The 22723-nt window shown below is 47.1% G+C and overlaps 1 protein-coding gene across 1 annotated transcript in view; it reads right to left on the bottom strand.

Annotated features, from left to right (window-relative positions):
• Positions 1 to 22723, bottom strand: part of AMOTL1 (angiomotin like 1) — a 91969-nt gene that overhangs the window by 8393 nt on the left and 60853 nt on the right. Inside the window, exons 6-9 of the mRNA XM_035900446.1 lie at positions 16627 to 16771; positions 15452 to 15541; positions 8545 to 8690; positions 1511 to 1660 (exon numbers count right to left, since the gene is read on the bottom strand). Coding sequence (XP_035756339.1) covers positions 1511 to 1660; positions 8545 to 8690; positions 15452 to 15541; positions 16627 to 16771 — 531 coding nt within the window. The remainder of the gene's footprint in view (positions 1 to 1510; positions 1661 to 8544; positions 8691 to 15451; positions 15542 to 16626; positions 16772 to 22723) is intronic.

Raw genomic sequence — 22723 nt, 5'->3', positions numbered from 1 at the left:
AGAAAGACTTCACGTACTTACACAACAGCAAGGAAGAGCCAAGAGGGATGGGAAGGGTCTCCAGGGAGCAGCAGTGACAGTGATGTTGCTGGAAGGGTGCTGGGGGACCTGCCCTGCCCTGGGGCTGCCAGCGAGAATGAGATGCTCGCAGGTCTGGCCTCCTCGTGACTCTGCAAACCGCAGATATCGCCCATAGAGCTATTTCCCAGCTGCACCCTTCCGGCAGGATCAGACCCTCTGCATTCTGGCAGCACAAGCTCTGTGTAACAACTGGTTTGGTCCCCACTAATGGCTCATAAATAAGGAAGGGTTATCATACCAGACACATTTCTTGACAGAGATAGGAGTGAGCCCTTCAAGAGTTACAAGAGCATCATCCTTTGCTTATGTTGCTGGTTTTTCCCCAAGTGGTGGTGTGATATATGTAGCACATCTGCTGGCCAGTGCCCATGTATTCGGCACTCGGTGCTGGCTGTAACCTGGAAATCCTCCCTGCAACCTCCCCATGCTTCTTTCCCTCCTTTTCACAGATGACTGGACTTTGGCACTTGGAGATGGAGGAGAACGTGAGAGACCAGGTCACCTACCCAAAGGAATAACTGTGCATAAAATACAAGCATAAGACTATGCCTCTGATGACACAGGGCTGCCAAAAAAACCAAGGGGACAGAAACACAAAACTACACTTCTAGCCAGTCTGGACTGGACTGATTTTAAATCATTTATTGCCTGAAGACAATGACACCATTGGACTCAATGATCCTTATGGGTCCCTTCCAACTAGAGATATTCAATGATTCTATGATTTGTCTCCAAATCTGTTAGGGACAGAGGTTTCTGTGAGCTGCATACATTATCTTTGTCCAGAATGAGTATTGCCCAAGCCCTTGCTCCGCCCCCAAATCCCACATCATCCCACCTTGCTTTTTCAATAAAATAATTGGCCAAAATCTGTGGGCTAAATCTCACGCCCACATGTACTGCACCTTTCCTCTCCTCTTTCAGTGGGGAGCTAATCTTGCACAGTCTGTGATTGCTAGAGAGAAACCTGGAAGGATATTGTCCCCTGGCAGGTGTGGGAGGACACACAGGGGCAGAGCCCTGCCTGCCCTTCAGCAGGGGAGCCAGGACCTCCCACCCCACAGCAGGCAGGGCTCAGCTGTGTCCTGCAGCCCCACTGTGGAGCTCCCCCATCCTCCGCTGAAAACCAGGAGTTAGAATCACAGAGTGGTTCGGGTTGGAAGGGACCTTCAAAGATCATCTAAGTGCAACCCCCCTGCCATGGGCAGGGACATCTTCCACTAGATCAGGTGGCTCAAAGCCCCGTCCAACCTGACCTTGAACACTTGCAGTGATTGGGCATCCACAACCCCATCCCAAGGAAAGGCTTAGGTGGAAAGCCCAACGACCTGAACCCAAAAGTAAGGTGGGGCCTGGCAGGGCTGCAAGGCCTTTAAAAGCAACGCCTTGTTCAAAAGCTGGGGTCTCGCACAGACCGCTCCGTCCTCACCTGCTGCATCCGCAGCGAGTCCAGCTCCCGCTCCAGGCGCGTGCGCAGCCGCCGCTCCATCTGCTCCCTCTTCTCGCAGGCTGCCTGCAGCTGCGTCAGCGCCTGCTGCAGCTTCTCCACCTTCTCCACGTAGGCCTGCTTCCTGCGCAGCTGTGGGGGACAGGGGGTCAGCAGCGCCGGGGGGCACCGAGACCCCTGTGCACTTGTAGGTCTGTGTTGGGCGCAAGCATGGCTTTGGCCCTTTGCTTTGCAGAGTTTCTCCAGGGGAAGGATGGTGCCCCTTTGATGGGCAGGAAAAGGACACAGTTGGCATCGCTGGGGCAGCCCTACCCCTTTTGGAGGGAACACTGCCCAGATCTTCCACCCACCTGGTACCCATGAACCCCCCTCGGCCATTTCTGAGCAAGAGCTGTCACGTTGGTGGATACTCTTTGGGCAAGCACACAGGCTGGCCTCAGTTAAGAGGAATCCCAGTGGGTTTTATCAACTGGTGACACTTAGTACATTGTCTGCACCCAAACAGCCTCTTTTTTTCAACTCTGTGTATCTGTCCAATGCAGGTGGAACAAGAGGAGTGCCAGCAGTGAGAAGCACTCAACCTGCTCTATCCTGCTCACAGGCTTGGCCATGCTGATGTAGAAATGTGCTGGCAGCTAAAGGCAGGCCCTCCTTACATATACAATGCAATTACTGAAGGGCTAAGCATGACATAAGGATTTTGCAATACAGGGTTTTAGGGCCAGAGATTGCCCAAGCAGCATACCCCAAAAGGAATTTGCAAGTGGACTGCAGATGTTCAAGGTGCTTAGTGGCTACTTCCACTTCTTCTGGCCTCCTACCATGCCACTAGGCACTCAGTGACACCACAGGGTATTGCCATCAGGGTCATGGCAGGAGCTGGCATGCTTGAGAACCAGTGGGGAAAGGAGGCTGCAGACACCGGACATGCTGGGCATCAGCTGCACCAGGCAGTGGTATGGGCATCAAAGCCTGTGCTGAAAACTGATACCTAGCCAAAATCTTGCTCCGAGAAGGGGCGAGCTCACTGGGGCCAGGCACACCTGGGTGTCCATGAGCAGTTGTTGTCCCCAGGGAGCATGGACACTGACTGGAAAGGCCCCAGCCCCAACCACAGAAAACCCAATCCCCCTCTTCTCCCCTGACCTTTTGTCATGAATTTTCTCTTCATGAGCATGAATAAATTTACCTTTCTAAAGATATCTGCCTTGTAGTGGAAAAAGCAACAGTGCACACAAACTGAAGCTGCAAACCCCCAAAGACCTCAACAAACCTCAAAAGACCCCAAAACACTCTTAACAGCTCCCTGACTTAGAAAGGGAGGGTGGACCAGTTTGAGTGCTGGATCATGCAGAGTTTGCCAAGCCTCAGTTGGACCCAGCTGCAGCCTGAGAGTTAACGGAGAATGCTCAAAGTCATCGCTATGATCACAAAGATCCTCTTTAGGACTTCTAGGCTCCCTCATTTATTTGTACAGTTGTTTGAGACCTGAAATTTTTCAGAAGCAAAAGAGGAGGCAGAAAAACACATTAACTCCAGTTGACGCTGGGGAACTAGATAAATGAGAGAGGCTGGAGAGGTGCTGTGAGCTGGCAAGGCCAGGGCCAAAACGATATCTTAGCGCCTACCTCTTTTTTAAGTACTTAAATCACTATTGAAATTAACTGCAACATGGGTGACAATATAGGAGGTATGGCCACAAAATACCCATGTCTAAATATCTAGGGGATGTAGCAAGAAGTTTGCTGCCTTGTTTCTGGGCATATCTGGAGCAAATAAAGACCAGTGCTGGGTCCCCTGGCTCTGTGGGGCTCCCCTTCACCCAGAGTCCTCTGCTTAGCCCAGGACTCCCATGTTGCAAAGATTTTTTTATTTTTTTTTTCTACTTGCGTGATGCTGGATTCACCTAGGTCCCCTCCAACTAATTACAATGATAATAAAATCTCTTTTTCTTGAAATTCCTCTTCTGCCACCCTAAATCCATCCACGTCACAGGTGAACTGAAATACAGGCTTGTTCACAGCAAAAGCAAAACTTGGCCTAAACAAACCTCCCCAGCCAGAGACAACAACTGGCAGCGTGACCTCCCTAGCCCTGCTGTAATCTGGGCTAATGCTTACGGTTCCCGGGGCTTTCCATGAAAATTAATGAGATTATAATCCCCACTAGTCTCTGGCAGTAGCACAAAGACTGCATTCCTCAGGAGCTCATGACTTGGCAAGGCAGACACAACGGTGGCTTCTTGCTGAATGTGCTATTTTGGCTGCAGGAAGGTGCATGTGCCACCTTCCAGATGCACCTGCCTGGATCAGAGAGGGGAAGGGGGCTCCCCCAGGACCCCTCCTCGGCTGCAGACCTCATCTGCTCCCCTGCATCCTGTTGGATACTGGAAGGTCCATTCATAACACAGCGGCCAGAATTTGGCTTTGCAGCAGCCCTCTAAGCCCCAGGGTTCACACACACACACGTAAGTGCACCTCTGCCATGTGGGAGAGGCGATGCACATGCGTCCACCACCTTAGAAAACAATTTTGTCGGAGATACACAACAAGACAGTTCCCACATCCATAAATCTATAGGGACGTTCTTGAGCCATTTCTGACTTTTCTGTCCTGCTTGTAGACTCATAAGCAGAAAATTCATCCACACATTTAAAAAACAAAGTACAAAATGTTGTCATTTAACTTAATGGTCTTGTCTGTGCAGTATGTATCTGTAAGGGAGGGGGACAGCAATCAGAAATACATGATCCTAAGCTCCACTGCCTCATAGACACATAGACTCAAATAAACAAAAGCTGGATGACACCTGGAGAGGTACTAGTCCATCCTCCTGCCACAAGGAAGGATCAGCTCTACCTAAAACCTGGCTCATATCTGTGTAATCTGTTTACAAAACCCTCCAGGGGTAAGGATGCCACAACCTCCCCCTGCAAACTACCTCACAGCTTATTTTCCTACACTGCCAGAAACCTTTTAGCATAATGCCTAATCTGGCTTTCTCTTACGCAATTTAAGCAAATTACTTCTTGTTCTGTTTCCAAATTATGATCTAGTAGAGCAAGAAGCATTTAATGAAACAATTCACATATTCAGGAGATCAGCAAACTTGCCTGAACACTGCCCTTGTCCCAAGGATTAGGAAAATAAAGATGAAGAAGAGCTAAGGCTAAAAGGGGATGATCCAAGCAAATAAATCTGAGTAAAGACAAGTGGGTCTTGGAAAAATATCTCCACTAGGAACGTAATTCCAGTTTGAGCTACAGAATATCTATTTGATAGATATGAGATTTGAGTTAAAGACTGCAAGAGGTGGAGAATCCACTATCACCCTAAGTAGGTTGTTTCAGTGTTACTTACTCTTTATTTCCGGCCCGACTTGCTCAGCTTCAGCCCCCAAACACTACATCTCATTATTTTTTCTTACATTAAAGAGAAAATTTAACCTGGCTGACAGCAATCCCTTCTTCACGTGCATGGACTGCAGCTCAGCCACTTCCTCACTTTAATTGTTCACAGCAAAGAACAGCTTCTGGGTCCCAAATAAATTCTACAGCTGTTTTCTGAACCCTCTCCAATTATTCAGTCTTCTATCCAAAGCGCGGACCAGACACACGACTCCAGCAGCAGACTCCTAAATGACATGTGGTGATAATATCACCTTTTGAATTAAATCCTTCTACTCGCAGGCACTCAGGATAATGTAGATTTACACAGTACGCTATCTTATGCTAATTCAACTTAGTAGCTACTGCTTATTTCTCAAGCCTTGATTTAAAAAGCGTTTAAACTTAATTACATTCTGGTGGTAGGAGAAATCTGTGCGGATTTACAAAGAAGTGCATGAGGTAGAGCTCTGTTAATAATAACAGTCATTTTCGTTTGAGTGATTTTGTGTTTCCTTCAATATAATCCAAATCATAGTAAAAATCCCTGGTTTAAGATGAAGGTTCAAAACTTCAACAATATCTGCTGCATATGTGTCAAACTGAGCTCCAGAAACACTGGAGACTGTTGAAAAGGTGCTCTGATTTAGTGATGAAAGAGGCCAAAAGCAAGGGAAAGGGAGCACAGGGGCTTGGGCGTGTGCAGGCAGCCACAGACGAACTGCAGTTTGCCCGAGCTGCATGACACTGCCTTGAACAATTGTAACACAGCAGCTGGAACAAAAATCACCCAAACTCCCCCTAGAATGAAAAAAGCAGTTAAACACTATCAGGTCAACGTGGGTTTGGCTCAGGCTGAGGGTTCTGACAGACAAATTTTGGCAAATACCGTTGCATCACCTTTGTATGTTGTTACCTCTGAGATGTACCATGCCCTATGCAAGAGGTTATTGTCCTGGTTTCAGCTGGGACAGAGTTAATTTTCTTCCTAGTACACACAGTGCTGTGTTTTGGATTTAGTACTAGAAGAATGTTGATAACTCACTGATGGTTTAGTTGATGCTGAGCAGGGTTTACACCAGTCAAGGGCTTTTTCAGCTTACCCCGCTCTGCCAGGGGCACAAGAAGCTGGGAGGGGGCACAGCCAGGACAGCTGACCCCAACTGACCAAGGGGGTATCCCGGACCATATGACATCATGCTTGGGGAGAATTTGGCCAGGACAGCGATCACTGGTCAGGACGGGCTGGGCATTGGTCAGCTGGTGGTAAGTAATTGCATTGAGAATCACTTGTTTTGTATATTCTGTACGCTCTCTTACCATTATTATTATTATTGTTATTCTTCTCCTCTGCTGCTTTATCTCAACCCATGGGTTTTTACTTTTTTTTTTCCGATTCTCTCCCCTACCCCACTGAAGGAAGGAGGGGGTGAGCAAGCGGCTGTGTGGTGTTCAGCTGCCTGCTGGGTTAAACCACAACAGTTATCACCTCCATAACATCTACCATGCCCCAGGCAGGAGGTTACCACCTCTGTACCATCTACTATGCCCTGGGCAGGAGGTTAGCAGCTCTCTAGAGGGGAATATTCGTCCTCTCCTCACCTCCACCAGTCCACAATCCAGGATCCTAGCTCTGATCGCCAGCAGAGGTTTGATGACTAGACTAGAAACTGGCAGCTGCAAAGCTCTTAAGAGACAGAGCCCTAAGGCTGCACACATATTTACTGCAACCCAGCAGGCACAGGGTAGCTTCTTACACCACCTGCCTGGAAATCTGTTTTTATGCTTCTGCTGCCTTCATCAGCCTGTATTCAGCAAGTCAATGTTACCTGCCAATACCACACTGACAGTCTGTGGAAAAGCCAGGAGCTAAATATATTTCTTCCCACCCCCTGCGTGATGCCACGACTGTAGGAGCAGGTGTTGCCACCTAAACCATTCCTTTATTCAGCCACTTTGTAATGAAATGCAAATAGAAAACCTCTGGTTGCCTTTAAGGCAAACAGTGTCAAGTGAATTATGTACAGATTAAAGGTACACTAGCTCCTGCAGCTACCCCAAAGGGACCGCCCCAAATACACTGGGATGGTGAGCAGCCTTTAGTCTAACTAACAAAGGAGCAGTTAAACTTAATGTGAGCCTCTTCTTGCTGCTAAGTGTATCCACCAGGGGCAATGAAGTTTTTAAAATATTTCTAAATAGGAAGTCAGAATGGTCTAATGGTCAGGAACAAGGCAGCAATGCCTTCAGCACTTACATATAGAACCTCAAACCTTCCAGACGCTAGGTAATCATGAGTTAGCCTAACAGGGGGTCTGTCATGCTGGATACCCTGATAAAAAACATTCAAATATCACTGAGGTCAATTCACCCTTCGTCTTTCCAAGACAAGGAACTGCACTTAAGCTACTTGCAGGTATTTGAGAAAAGACCTTCTCTGCTCCTCACAAAACCCTTTGCATCTGTGCACCCAGCGGAATCCTGTGGATTCACCCCCAGGCCATCCCTGGGGAGGGTGCAGGTGGGAAATGAGGCACTGAAAGGGAAAAGACTTGCTCGAGACCATGCCAGCAGCCTGTGCTGGAGCACGAACCGCTACCCAAGCCTGCTAGGTGAGCACCCTTCCCCTCACCAACAGCCTGCCTGCTCAGATAGTAAAGATTATGTTTATTTTATTGCCCATAAAACATCCTCCCTCTCTGTTGGTCACAGGCCTAGAGATTTTAGAGCCAAAAAGGCTTGTTTTGACAGTCTTGCCTGACCTGCTAGAGTGCACAGGCTTTCAGTTATTTATTATTATATCCACACCTTTTGGTTGAAGGTTGAGATTCAGAGACCTCTAACAATGGAGAACTGACATCTCTCTTGGTTCCAGTTAAAACTGAGCGTTATTGCCACTTTGAATTTGTGTAACTCCAGCTTCCAGCTACTAGATGTTGTTCTGTGTTTGTCTGTCAGTTTGAAGAGCCCTCTGTTCCTGGGATTTCTCTGCCCATCTGAATATGTGTTTTCACTATCAGGCTTATAGGAGCCTTAAAGACCTCTTAGGGGTTTTGCACAGATGGCAGTTCTTGGGTCTCATGGTATGATAGGTTTTTCCCAGCTCTCACATAAAACCTGTAGCTCTTTGTAGCTCTAAATCCTGGGAGGTCTGCCTCCAGCCAGACCAGTCAGTTCTTTTAAGACCACTGTTCAGCTGTGAAGTTACCAAGCCCTGCATGGCTGTGCTGCTGCGCACATCTGAAAAGCCTCCTGGCATTCTTTGGGGAGAAACGGGATGCACCAACATCACATGTTTGTATCGCAGTCCCAAGTCAGTGAGTAGTCAGCTTTTTATTTGATATTTCTGTTAAATTCTACCAGTACCTCAGCCACCAGCTGGCTAGTTTGGTGTTGCTCCAGGTTACATGTTGAAGTCTGCTCTGAAAACATGTATGGTTGTGGTCTCCTTTGCTTGCTTGTTTGGCTCAGTATTGTATAACTATGCATTTTCTCTATAAGAGAGCCAGTGCAAAGGGAGCATGAAGACCTGCCACACCATGCCTAGAAGAGATTCAGAACTTGGATGGAGAAAGCCTTAACCATGAGCCACCACTAGCCTCAGAGCAGAGAAATGTTGCCCATTCCTCACCTCCTCTTCCAGTTTGATGACCTTGGCTTGCGCGTTGTTTAGGGCCTGGTCGAGGATTTCAATGTGCCTCCGCTGGTCCTCATTGGCAGAGCGCACAGCTGCCAGCTCCATCTCCAACTTCTCCTTCTCCTTCAAGTGCTCTTTGTCTGGAAGAAAGACAAGAACAAGAGCTGCTCCAGGAAGACAGCTCACAGGCCCTGGACCATGCGCCAGAGGTAAGCTGCCACGTCCCTAGAAAAGCAAAAATTATGTGAAGCAGCAGCGAGTGGGGCCATTACAACACAGTGCTGAGACACAGCGGGCAGGGAGTTTCTACTGCCAAGGCTCAGCCCCTCCATGCCCAGCCTTATATGAGCACCAGCAGCAGAAACGAATGGCAGCTTGGGCTGCATCTGCGCTAGCAGAGCTTGCGGACCTGAGCACTGCCTCATAACCATCCAGTCTGCTGAACTACTAGCACGTTCCCCAGGAAGATTTTAGGTTGCACCAGCTACTCCTCTCCCACCCAATGCCTTGGCCTTGCTTGAGGACAGCCTACATCAAGGACTGTGTATAGCTGCCAGCTTGGATGCTATTGCCCTTCTCTAAGGGGCAAGAAACCTCAGCCATGTGGATGTGGGCTGGGCCGTGCCCAGTCCCTTTTATTTGCAAAGATGGAGATCGTGAGATTCAGAATGTGTAAAGAAGCCAAATAATAAATACAGATCTGTGCTGGACAGCTTGAAAACAGGAGAAGGGGAAAGCAATAAGGAAGAATAAGACAGGAGGCATCTGAACAGGCTTTTCTCTGACCATACAGAGAAAGGGGGCCTGTGGGAGGCATTCCAACCCTGTGGGGGTCCTGGGTGACTTTCCAGTCCTCTGCTAAGGGTCCCGCAATTGGTATTTCTCTCTTATTAAGTGCCTTAAAGCACCAGGAGCAAAACTAAAACATGCAGATAACTTCTATGCCTTTTTTGGATAAGATTTTAAATGACATTAAAAAAAAAAAAAAGGCTAAAGTCAGCCAGCTTTCCTCACATCTTTTTCTTCAGCAACAAATTGCAGGCCCACCACTGACTTCATTGCAAGCTGCATGGGGAAAGGCTCGGCTCCATCTACTTCTGCCCTGACGGTGCTGAGAAGCCATTTCAGGGAATACAAGGGCATCACAGGCTGATCACTGGATCCCCGACACTGGACCCCAAACAGTTAATGATTGGAGGGGGCAGGGGATAAAGCTTTCATTCAGGAAATCTGAGATTTCAAAATCTGGCCTTCCTTCTGAATGACAACAAAAATAGAGCATTTGGCAAGCCTTCAGGAAGGAAAAATTTCCTCCAATAATTAATTTGGTGTCAATTAAACGTTGCTTTGATTTTTGACTTTTTAAACACAGCATTACAGAATTGATTATTTTTTAACTGAAGTGAAAAGTTGCTCCAAAAAACACTGAAACATGGAAAATCTGCCCTTAATATCTAGCCCATCCCACCCAAGCATGACCACTCAAGCTGGAAGCCCCACCATCCACCTCTCCCCGAGGAGGGTCAGGAAACTTCACATGGCCAAAGCCAGCCTGTTTCACACCTGAACTACCCCCAGAAGGGCCTGATTCGTCCTTAACTACAGGTGGGATGAGAACAGGTTTAATTTACACACTACCAGTAGGTGCCTGGAGCGAGGTGAGATGTGTATGAGCTGAGCCATGTGGAACGAGGCATGAATAGCCAAGGTGAGCCCAAACCCACCCAGCCGTCTTCCCATTTATCCTAAAAGGAGGAATTCAGAACCTCACAAAAACATTCCCTGGCAGCAACACCGCACATTGGCCTCTGCAAAGCCCATGAGCAAAGCCCAGCGAGTGCTGTGCATGCTGCACCACTGACTGCTGCCATGAGCCATCTCGGTATGATGTGGCCTTAATCTTCCCACATCAGCAAGAAATTTTATATTGGACATGCAGGTCTCTTACTTCAATGCAAAGACCTTTACTTCCATCAGACTCACCAGAAGGAACATTAATATCTATTGTACAAAAGTGTAAATCTGGGCAAATTATCAAGCAGCTAATTTCATTAGAGGCTAAAGAAGCTGGAAGATGAATGCTATTTCAGCCCTGTAACACTCCACTCATGCTGGGATCACACTTGCTGTGCTGCAGATTTGAAACCCATATTATAGGAGGACAGCACATAGAAAACCAGGACTTGGGACCTCCACTTCCAACTTTCATATTAGGAACTCGAAGCACTCAGCTTGTTCTGCTGCATTATGTTTTCCCTCCCCCACTGAAAGGAAGACAAGGCTATGCTGTACACAAAATGATCATTGAACCCACTAGAAAGCTGACAAGAAAAATTTACTTAACAGCTCTCAAGACTTCACCAGGTCAGCTTCTCCCTCCAAAATGCTGGAGGCGTATTTTAGAAGTACTTTCCTATATTGCATTAATTTTTAGTAAAGAAGGTCTTTGTTGAACATACCTTAAATTCTCTTCAAGTCCATACAGGTATCCTTAAAGTCTAAAAATACTGTTTTACTGTGCTACACTTGCATGCACCTTCTGCCCAGGCATGTGCTTTTTACCTAACAGACTCCAGCTAATAACTACTTCTATTTTCTGGTGGGTCACTGCTACATCCCATTACTGAACAGTCCCCAAAAGGCTTCTCTGCTGTAGTTTACAGTTGTAATCTCACAGCTTTCCACCCACTGCCTCTGACTGTTGTACCTCAACACACTGACAACACTACACTGATACTCTGTGGCTGGGTAGAATAAAGAGGAGCTAAAGCCAAAAGCCTGCTTTGGTCCTTCACAAACAGGTTTTTTGAGTTGTCAAGTGGGATAGGTACACCAAGAGTAGACCAGTCTTGACCCTGCTTTGAAGCAGAAACATTAGACAGAAAGATACAATCTCTCCCACCCCTTCACTATTCTCAGAGGTTACCCCCAGCTTTCCACACAGACCTCATGCTTAAGGTTTTGATCTGATCAGTCTTGAAAGAAAAACAAGAAATATGTTTTTAATGTACCATTTACCTGTATCAGTTAAATGTTTATCTTCAAAGCCACTCATAACTAAATGCTACATTACAGATAGCACAGGTCCACCCTGCACGCTTTGCAAGGAACAGCTGCTTTAAACCCTGCATCGCAGCCAAACGCCAGCACAGCTCGCTGCAATCTTCTCCTCCTGCAGTTTTGTTCACAAATGGCACGTTCCCAACAGCTCTCTGAAGTTTGGACCTGGCCAGCACCAAGAAAAGGCTGACAAGCTGCTGGAGGTCATGCTCGAGGTCCCCGAGTCCATTTTCTCACATGGTGATTAACAGGGATTCTGCACTGGCATTAATAAGTATGACCAATTGTAACTTACTTAATAAATGGTTCAGTACATGATTACTTGTACTCACTGACCTAAGCAGGGATGCAGAAAGGTTTGATGCTCTGCTGTCAGAGGAAGTCACTGAATCTCTATCGAAACTCCTGATGGCTTTCCTTACCCTACGAAGTATCGCGGGCAGCTTAAGCATGGTCTAATTTGGTTAGGACATTTCCATTTGCATGTCGTGAAGCACAGGTCAAGGGGAGAATTTGACCTTCATGTGTTGAAAAGTGAAATCAGATTTCCCACTCCCCTTCCCTTCGGAGGGCAGGGGGAAGTCACGCAGAACAGATGCATTTTTCTATACAACACTGTTTCTTCAGGGTGCTGCTTCCTGCACAGGTGCCCTTGGTTCCGAGTGCAGGGGGCAGCGGCTCCCCCCTCCCCACATGCAGCTCACGGCTGTGAAATGAGAGGCCGAGGAGCTCCCTTTCACTCGCCCCTGAAACTTCTGCCTCTGCCCTGATTATTTCCTGTCTTAACACAGAATGGCTTGTAGTCTGCCCAAAACCCCACTCTCAAAAACATCTACTGTGAGCATTTTCTTTGGCTGGATTCATTCGATGAGGATATTTCTTTGCCTGGGATATTTGGGACAGAGATATATGCACAAGTCATATGCGGCACATCCACTGCACGCTCCCACAAAGTGTGAGGCTCTACCGACACACTGCCAAAACTGTCTATGCATCCCCACTAAGGGGTGCAGAGCCACATGGACGGGCACAGACCTCGATCTGCCTCAGACACCTGAAAAAACAGCCCCTTGCAGGAACCCTTGCTCTGACAGAGTGTCTGTAATCCACAAATCCCAGAAAAATACAAAATTCTCAGACTCCACCAAAACAAATTTTGCCCACGATATGCTGTATCATAAGCTTTCTCTCTGCCCTATGCCCCTGAAACCATCGTCAGTCTTCCTGCCTCTCCCTCTCTACAGCATTTCTCAGCCTCCTCCTGCCTGGCTCTTCTCTCACCTGTATGGGCCCATACGCCTTCATCGGTCACTGCTTCATGTTTTTCCTTAAAAGAACTTTTTTTCACTGACAAAATATTACACAATTATCACGTTCTCTCCTACCGCCGATACAACAGTAGCATTTTTCTTAGGCACAAATGCCTAGCACTTAATACTTGGAGGCACGCAGCCTGGCTTTGCCTATTATTATCACAAAGAATAAGGGTTTTTGTCCACGACCGCTCTGCACTGTTGCACTGCTAATAGAGAGCTCTGCAAGGAACTGAGAAATGATTCCTGCACACCCTGCCTTGCCAGACTTCTTTTTCAGGGAGTTTTTCCTATTGCAGGAGTTTTACCGCAGTGTTAATTCTGCCTTTGTAGTATTACCAAGGATGTGTGTTAAAAAAAAAAAAACCTCAAGAGTTTTATCTTTCCTTCTTCATCCCATCATGAGACTGGCTTAAAAATTACAACTTTTAGGAACCTGCTGATGTTCGAGTCTTTTTATAAAACTCGGGTTGGGGATGTTAAGGGTCATGTTTTCAGGCTGTTGTCCATAAACATAGGGACTAGAAATCTGCTTTTGCTTTCCTAATGAAAACTAAGATTTGCATTTACTAATCTGGCGTAAAAAGCTACTACCCTTCAGAAAAAAACCAAACACAAGTTTCAGGACAAAATTGCCACAGCTGATGGGAGTACTCATAGGCACCATTTTTTCTCTTCTAAAAATTGCTAGTTCAGTCTCAGGAGACAAGTGTACACAGGGCAGCTAAAACATGCTGTACCCCTTCTCCTCTCAGTTTTCTGCCTGAGCATCCCATCAAAAGACACGAGGAGGGTACAAGCTGTGCTTGCAAAACCCCCAGGTTGGCAGTGAGGTGCAACCCCAGTCATGGTCTGCCCCTGGGGAAGACTCACAAACATCAGCATATAAATGCAGTCAGCAACAGAGGATTTCCAAGCAAAAGCTTTTATGAGCTGTCAGGGGGGTGTTTTAGGTTGATACCCTGGTATCGAGGTCATTACTGCGTGTGCCCCAGCAGCCCAAAGAACATGACTAAAGAGGACCTGCTTTGCATGTACCCATTTTTCTATTCTTGGAAGCACTCTGCATTGCATTGGTAACATTTAGCTCTCTGGCCTAGCCAGGAGACACTCCAAGCATCCAGCCTGTCTTATGTGATAGGATACGAAAAGCTATATTTGTTCATAAGCTGTGAATTGATAGCAGTAATATGCTGAGTGCACAGCACAAAGTTTTATTGCTAGATATTTATCAGTAGAAGCACAGAGCATGTTTATGCACTGGAAAAATGTCTCAAATTCAGTCCATCCTGGGGATTTAACTCCCCCTTGCAGCTACCAGCATATGGGAACACTGCCAGGCTGTCTCTATATGAAGACAGCAGACCCCAGTCTGCAATTTGGGCTGTGCAACTTACCCCATTTGAACTCTTCCCAAAGATGACAAGACTTACATAGCAGTGCTATTTTCTTAACAGATCATCCCCTTGGATTCTCAGCAGTACCTACATGCCCCTGTGGCATCTGCTAATACGGCAACACTAACAGAGACATGGAAAAGATCCTTAGATTCTCCTCTGGTTTGTGCACACGTGCACAATTATCAGTAAAGTTGCCGTGCTGGCATTGTCACTGCTGGTGGGAGCTAGAGGAAGGCTCTCCTGCATTTGAAGCAGGTGGTGGACATTGCAGGACTGGAAGCAAGGCATGCTGAGTGGTATCAAACACCGCACTGCTAATGGACGTGGCCAGTTCTCCACCTAAGGATCTGCAGTTGCAGCTCATATTCCAAGGAAGCTCTTGGTGCAACAAATAAAACAGAAGGATCAGTGGTACACAGCATTGAGCTTCAATGGGATTTAAGCCCACATGGTACCGCACAGCTCCCAGGTGGTCAAGCCCTGCTGGAAGTGTGCTGAAGATGCTCAGGATACACGAGAAGCCACGTGCTGTCATGCACCATCCAGCTGCTTGGGTTTTGGTTTCACTGGTCACAAGGAGCCGTCAGCACATGGCAGAGAAATGCTGCAGCACTGTGCTCAGTCATTACAGGAGCCTAAAACTTGTCAGGAATGGATGTTTTTCATAGCAGTAGAAGTTGTAAAATCTTTGTTTCTTCCATCCTTTGTGAAAAGGAGGGTCCAGCTCTGCTCTGCCTCCTGTTAGTCAAACCCTGTCACTGACAAGTCAGCACAGGTTGCTCTGGGCTTATCCCAGCCAAGAGAAGAATTTGGCTTCTCTAAAAATCATGCGTCTCCCACAAGCAACACTTCACAATTTCAGATAAATGTTTATCAAAAATAAGCTACTTTGTGTTACCATTAACTCCCACTGCCTGGTTCTGGTGCTCAGAGAGAAAAAAAGAAAGCTTAAACAACCCAGCCTGCAGCTTAAATAAGAGTATGTGACAAATTAGCTGAGTAAAACCAAGCCATAAAAAAATAACAATTAACAGCAAAGTATTCACCTCCACTCCAGCACATATATATCTGTATGTGAGCATATATATATATATATGCACCTTTAAAACAGATTAGCACAGTACTCACTCTGAGTGACATAAAGGCCCTCTGTTGACTTATCCTCATGCCCATCAAAGTCTCTGCTGGCCAGCTGCCTGTTGGCCGTCTCCAGTCGCTCTGCAAAAAACAGGAAATACTTTAAGTATAAATATATGTATATAAAATTGTAGGCCAACCAAGAAAATAAGATGCATGCCAGCAGAGCAGTATAAATAGACTCTCTGAAGGAGGACGTTAAAATGGAGGCTGACACACACATAAAAGACGAGGCCTTTGACCCCTTCCATGAAGCTGTGTCATTCAGATTTACAGAAACTCGGGGAAAAGCCTCTGCCATTCATGGCTGACATGCTCAGGCAGTTAATCTCTGACACTATCCAAAATGCACATGGCATTTGCAATCTGAATTACCGAGATCTGCAAGGGGCTGGATGCCCTCCTGCAGGGGAGTGCTGCCCTTGGTGCAGTGAGAAGCCCTGGGGGAAGGGAGCCCCCAGCCCAGTGACACCAACCCTTGGGGATGTCCTGGGGAAAGTGGAGTTTTCTGCAGCCAGGGACAGCTTCCCCTGAGAAGGTCCTGCCTTCAGGTGCCTCCCTCCTCCAAAAAGACCATTCAACCTCCCTTGCACCATTGCAAAAAGCATGAGCCAGCTTGCAAAAGGCATCTCACTGCACAAGGAGGTACCAAAGTAACCCCATCATGAACCTGGACATGTAATAGCTACCCAACATATTCTCTATTTGCTTTCTCAAAAGGATATACCCCCGATTTTATGTTTTTAATTAAAAAAAAAAAAAAAAAAAAAAGAAGAGATACTGTCTGATACTTGCTACTGGTTCGTGAAGACACTGAGATTTATGGGTTGTACAGCATTGCTCTATATTGCTACTTGCTCTTCAGCTCATTAGAGCTGGAAGAGACTTTGGGACTTGGTGGCCTTGCTGTCATATCAGAATTTGCAAGTGCTAAATGCAAAGGCACCACCTGAAGCTGACTCTCATATTTTGCCAGAAGGTTTCCTTGCCAGCTGGGGGGTGACAGCAATTTTGTCTTATGCCGCCGAACAGGGCCTGATTTCTCAGGACATTTATCTAAAACACATGTGAAGCTTCTCCTCTAAAGCCTGCTGCTCTGGAGCTTGTGAGAAGTGAAACACCATGACAACCAGGGAAAAAAACCCACACAAGCAAGTGTAACGTACCACGGAGATCCCTGTTGAAGTCATGAAGTCTCCTAATTTCTCCTTCGAGTTTGTTTCTCATCGCTTTGTCCAGGGACTCCCTCTTAGTGGTGGTCTTGACCAATCCCTCATAAGCTTCTGAAATCCTCTGAATCTCTATTTCAAACTGAAAGGAGAGAGAGGTCCTGTTAAAGTCTGGCAGGAATGTATCCCATCCCAGCGTTTGCCCAACACATTTCGATGGGGTGCAGTGGTCGGGGTGATGCTCATGCCGAGTGTCACGCCAGCCACCAGCTCTACAATGACCAATCTACCCAGTGGAGGATGGCGTGAAGCCCCCAGTGGTGCTGGAGTTTCCTGCAGTGGGAGCCCCCGCAAACACCCTGTGGGGGCAGGTCACCATGCCACAACACCCCATGACACCCTGCTGGCAGCTCTCAAAAAGCTTGGGGTGGGCTGGACTTGATGTAATTGCTCAGTTGCATTCGCTCTATGACCAAGGTGGCTGCTTTAATGTCATCCAAGGGAAGAAATGAAGGAAAAAGTATATTAGTGGGGGCTGTATTCTTTCCTAGGAAGGGCTTTAGAAGGCAAGATTTATTATTCTGCCAGAATCCTGATTCAAAACTTAGCTCTGAGCTCTGCATGCCACCAGAAGTTTTTTAGCCTCAGCTCTGACCTCATGTCAGTTTTAAACTATTGTGTTCCACTCCTTTCCGTCCTTGACTGAAGAGCACTCTATACAAGAAGAAACTCTCTACAACAGACCAAACCAATTATTTTGTGTTTTCGATCTTCTTAACTTCATCTCCTTGAAATCTGGCAAACTGCAGGCAGGGCATGAAGAGGAAGCCCTTAGAAATGAACTTGCATCTTAAGACCTGAGCCCAAAAGACTGAGAAGAGGACAGTCCTGGGCAGAGCTTTGCTGTTCAGGTCAATCCCATCCAACTCTGTTAATGCGCTAATGTCATGTTAAGTGTTACACCTTTGCTAGAATCACTGCTGCAGGAATGATCAACACCAATGTGAGAATCTGCTCCTGCCTGCCTGGCCCTTCTGTTTGTGGAGAAAAGCTTGGTAATGTGCACTGGCTGGAAAACCACACAATATATATAGCCTCCCACATACCTTTCTAAATCTGGCACTTTTTAGTCTCTTGAATTGTGGGTGGGACGGACTCATGATTTGTGAAGCCAGGGTGTGAGCCCACCTGCACTTGCTGTGGAGGTAGGTCTCTCTCCAGGGCTCATTAAGCTTTAGGTATAATTTGCCATCTACAGCACGTGCAGAATAAAAGCTCCAGGGATGCTGGAGCTGTCACCCCACTGTCTGCATAGGAACCTGCAGCCAGGCTCCAGCAGCCTGAACTGGCGCTTCCCATAATACTGGGGCCACTCTGTCTGGATACTGCACCTCCAAACCCCACCCCAAGAAAAGCCCAGCAGAGCCACGATGGGGAAACCCGGTTACCTTCCCCGATTTCTGCTTTCAGCTCACTCAGGCACAAAAGCTGAAACAAGTGGCAACGTGTAAAGCCCACGGTGTGGCCCTGGTGACACCAGCAGCTTTGCATTAGTACCTTGCTGGGTATCACATCACCTGTCTCACACCGGTGGTGATTTAACAGCTCGCAGGTATTTCACACACATACAAGCTGCTCCCCTACATGCACGACATTAAGAGGTCCCATATGTAGATTGGTTCTCAGCTGACAATTCTCTACAGCTCCAAGAAAAGGATGACCTGTGGAACCAGCTGTATCCCATGCTATGACACTCCTTCTTGGGTGAACTAAAAACTTAGTTAGATTATTCTGACTTTCCATTTTGTTTTTTTAAAGCAGGAGCTCTAGGAAGCCCTGTTACATTTTCCCTAACCACATCCAGAAAAGCAGGTCCTTCTTTCCCACCCTGCCGATGCACGGCCAGACACCAAGCGTGTTCCCACCATGTGGACAGAATGCTCAGAGGAAGGCTGCATAAATCCAAATCTGTATGAAATTCAGACTGAGCCTCACTGTGGTTCAAAAAAAAGTCAATGAGTTTTATTTTTCCTCACACGTGTAGCAACACCAGCTTGTACAAAACCTCATCAAAAAGTCTGAACTTTTTTGACAAAACCACCTGGCATACTGTGTGCAGTTCTGGACCCCACAATTTAAGAAGGATGTGAAGGTCCTTGAATGCGTCCAGAGGATGGCAACAAAGCTGGTGAAAAGGCTGAAAGGCCTGTCCTGCGAGGAGCAACCGAGGACACTGGGTTTGTCTAGTTTGGAGAAAAGCAGACTGAGGGGCAACCCCATTGCTCTCTACAGCTTCCTGAGGAGCGGACATGGGGAGGGAGGTACTGAGCTCTTCTCTCTGGGATCCAGCGATAGGATGTGTGGGAATGGTTCAAAGCTGCTCCAGGGGAGGTTCAGACTGGACATTAGGAAGCATTTCTTTACTGAGAGGGTGGTCAAACACTGGAACAGGCTTCCTAGAGAGGTGGTTGATGCCCCAAGCCTGTCGGTGTTTAAGAGGCATTTGGACAATGCCCTTAACAACATGCTGTAACTTCTGGTCAGCCTTGAAGCAGGCAGGCAGTTGGACTGGATGATCCTTGTAGATCCCTTCCAATGGAAATATTCTATTCTGCTGTATGGCTATGACCTACAATCAAAAATCTGTTTCATGTGAATTTCCCAGAATCAAAAGGATGTATCGATCCGTTACTCCAATAACAGCATAGTTTCAGCTACTTGATTCTGTTACAGCTTTTTCTTTAGATCAGCATGACCTCTGCTAGCAAAAGTTTTCTCTTTCTATAAGTAGTCAGAGGCTATATTCAAGCTACCTCGCATTGCTCTCCTTGACCATTTAAGCAGAATGAGCTTCTCTCTCCTTGAAATGAAGGTTTGGCTTAGCAAAAATGATTTTTAAAGCACTTTCCTGAATCCTTAACTACATGATCCCAACCAGACTCCGTGCTCAGTTGGGTGCCCCAACACCCGCTGGTTCCTGCGCCTCCCTCACATGGGTGAGCCACTATCTGCAGCAGAAGATGCCTGCTCCAGAGAGCTCCTACCCAGGGAAGCACATTTGCCGACACAGCAGGGGGTTTCCACAGCCCAACAGTCCTGCCCAACACTGCTGGTTACCACAAGGGCTCTGCTCTGCCTGTTATCTGCCATTATTTCCCAAACACATCACCTCCTGCAGCCCTGGAGGCAAAGACTTGCTGCAGGAAAAGAAAGAACTGCCAGCACTGAACAACATTAAGGAGCACAGAACAACAGCCATAAATTGTGTTGGCGTCTCTCAGCAGCTCTGGGATTTCCTTCCCCTTCTTCTATGGAGGGGAAAAAACAGTTCAGCCTCTTCTTTGCCGGGTAGCTCCTAGAGCCAACTCACTCAAACAACCCACACACACGGCACAGGGAAGAGCCAGCCAGCCCAGCAATTAAACTTCAGCAAGGTAACAGCACCCAACAAAAAACAACAGGAAAAAAAAGAGAGACAATAATGCTTTGCTTTTGCAAAAAAACAGCTTGAAATTAAATGTGCACAATGCCTCTTCCCCCCCAACTCTTTTTAGATAAGAAAACCACAACTCATCGAACAGCACAGGAATTAGTCACCACCTTGTACCTCTCTGCAAAAAGTTCACCCCGACACAACCAAGAATTTGACAACCCTCAGGGCTGATCTGTTCATACAAACACCCGGGGAGCCCTCCACTTCAAGATGATTTTCTCCAATTTCTTCTCCTATTCTGTAATGAATAAAAGTGATGGGTGGGTGGCCCTATGTAGGATAAAATTGTTACGCACAGGCAAAGAAGTAGTACTCCTCGTGACCCTTCCACTTCCAACAAGAGGGAAGAGTTTTCACACCCAAAGTATGCAATTTAACTCACTGTCACATTTTCAGAGGTGATGTTCAGCTGGAACTGTGGGAACAGAGGAGGACTTGCCCTGACCTTGTGTTCAAACACAGAAAAAACAGCATGGGAGGAATACTGTGTGTTAAGGCTTTGGTTCAGGACATTTTCCTGAAGAAAGAATGCACTTGAGCATGTGTTTCGCTTTAATACTCCGCTTACACTCCCCCAAAGTCAATGGGACTTGAGTCCATGCTCTGTTGACTGAAGTGAGGCTTCAGCCCATGCTTGAATACCTTTCTGTTGGTGTCTGATGCAATCGACTCACGGGGCATCCAAGATAAAGAGAGCGCCATTTCCAAGAGTGTAAAAGGAAATTGGAGTATTTTTAGGGCATCGCACTCAAATACCTTTTACTGAACAACGCAGCTTTTGTAAAATTAATAGCTGGAATATTTCTTTTTGCCCACAAAGGCCACAGGAAAGTCAGCGTTAAAATCTTTGCAGACGTCTTCACAAATAGTTAATGTTGCTGCAAAAATTTCTCAACTAAATTTAGGAAATTCTGGGAATAAACTCAACTCATCTGGTTGCAGAGGAGGAGGCTGAAAAGACGGCACCAGTTACAAAACAACAGGTCTTTTTTCTAACCTGTTTGAACAGATTGTCACAGATTTTTCCCAAAGCTGATGCTGGGACATGGCCTCTCAGAGCTGCCTTTTCTCCTGTGACAAGCGTCTCCAAGAAGACCCTGATCCCACACAGTACAGAAAAAAATGAAGTCCTATTTAGACTTCTAAATTCAGAGCAAAAAGACCTGCAGCCTAAGCCCATGTGTGCATAAGTGGGGGGAATACATAAATGAAATAGCAGTGTGGAATCCTAAATTACTCAATTTGGTCTGGGCTCTTGGGACTCAAAGCCAGCAGATCTGGGGAGCATCTCTGCATTGCCTTCAGTGAGCCCTCATTTTTAGGCAACTTGTACTTTGTTTGATTTGACTCTCCATCTTGTCACCCCAGCCAGCGCACAAGACGTCGCCCTTCTCCACTGAAAATGCCAGCTTGCATACAGAAAAGAGGGCGGAGAATCTCTCTGCAAAAAGGGGTTTTGAGCAAAACCTTTACCAAACAGTTCTTTGAGATAAGGGGGCAGTGCTTTCTGAACCGTGTTCAAAGGCAGGTGTCTAACATCAGCTTTCAGAAACCCGTCAAGCAGTCACTGAAAGCCTCTGAGACAACCCAGTTAATGCATTTCTAACTAACAGGCAACCCCACCAACAGCTGTTACGCTTCCAAAGAGCGTGGAGTCCCATGCCAGCATGTTGCAGTAGACAAGACTGCTCAGGTGTGGACTGAGATGTGGCCATGCTCTTCCAATGCTTCTCACCCACAGCTCTACCTCCTGTGCAGATGGTGCAGGACCCAGCTGCATCAGGAGCAGTCTCTGCCCATGGGAGACTTCCAGGGAAAGCTTTGGTGAGGCCAGCACGGAAGGATGGAAGGGGAAAGCCCCCAGCTGACAGACATGCGATGGGCTGCCCCGTTATTTCGCCCTAAAGACAGGGAATCCCACAGGCCATGTGGCACAGGATTACACTTCTGGGAGACCACCATGGAGAGGTAACGGTTAGAGATCATAGAATCATTTAGGTTGGAAAAGACCTTTAAGATCATCAGGTCCAACCGTTAACCTAACACTGCCATTGACTCAACCACTTCCCTGGGCAGCCCGTTCTAAGGTTTGACAACACTTTAACTGAAAACATTTTTCCTAACGTCTAACCTAAACCTCCCCTGGCACAATTTGAGGCCATTTCCCCTCATCCTATCGTCCATTATCAGGGAGAAGAGACCAACACCCACATCACTACCCCCTCCTGTCAGGCAGTTGCAGAGGGCGATCAGGTCTCCCCTCAGCCTCCTCTTCTCCAGGCTGAACAACCCCAGGTCCCTCAGCCCCTCTCCATCAGACTTGTGCTCCAGACCCCTCACCAGCTTTGTTGCTCTCCTCTGGACATGCTCCAGCAACGCAACGTCTTTCCTGTAGTGAGGGGCCCAAAACTGAACACAGTATTCAAGGTGGGGCTTCACCAGTGCCAAGTGCAGAGGCACGATCACTCCCCTACTCCTGCTGGCCACACTATTCCTGATACAAGCTAGGATGCCATTGGCCTTCTTGGCCACCTGGGCACACTGCTGGCTCATATTCAGCTGGCTGTCAACCAGTACACCCCCAGGTCTTTATCCACCAGG

Source organism: Egretta garzetta, unplaced genomic scaffold, assembly GCF_000687185.1.
Source record: "Egretta garzetta isolate BGI_Z169 unplaced genomic scaffold, ASM68718v1 scaffold58, whole genome shotgun sequence".
Taxonomy (NCBI): Eukaryota; Metazoa; Chordata; class Aves; order Pelecaniformes; family Ardeidae; genus Egretta; species Egretta garzetta.
This window is presented reverse-complemented; position numbering and strand designations above follow the sequence as displayed.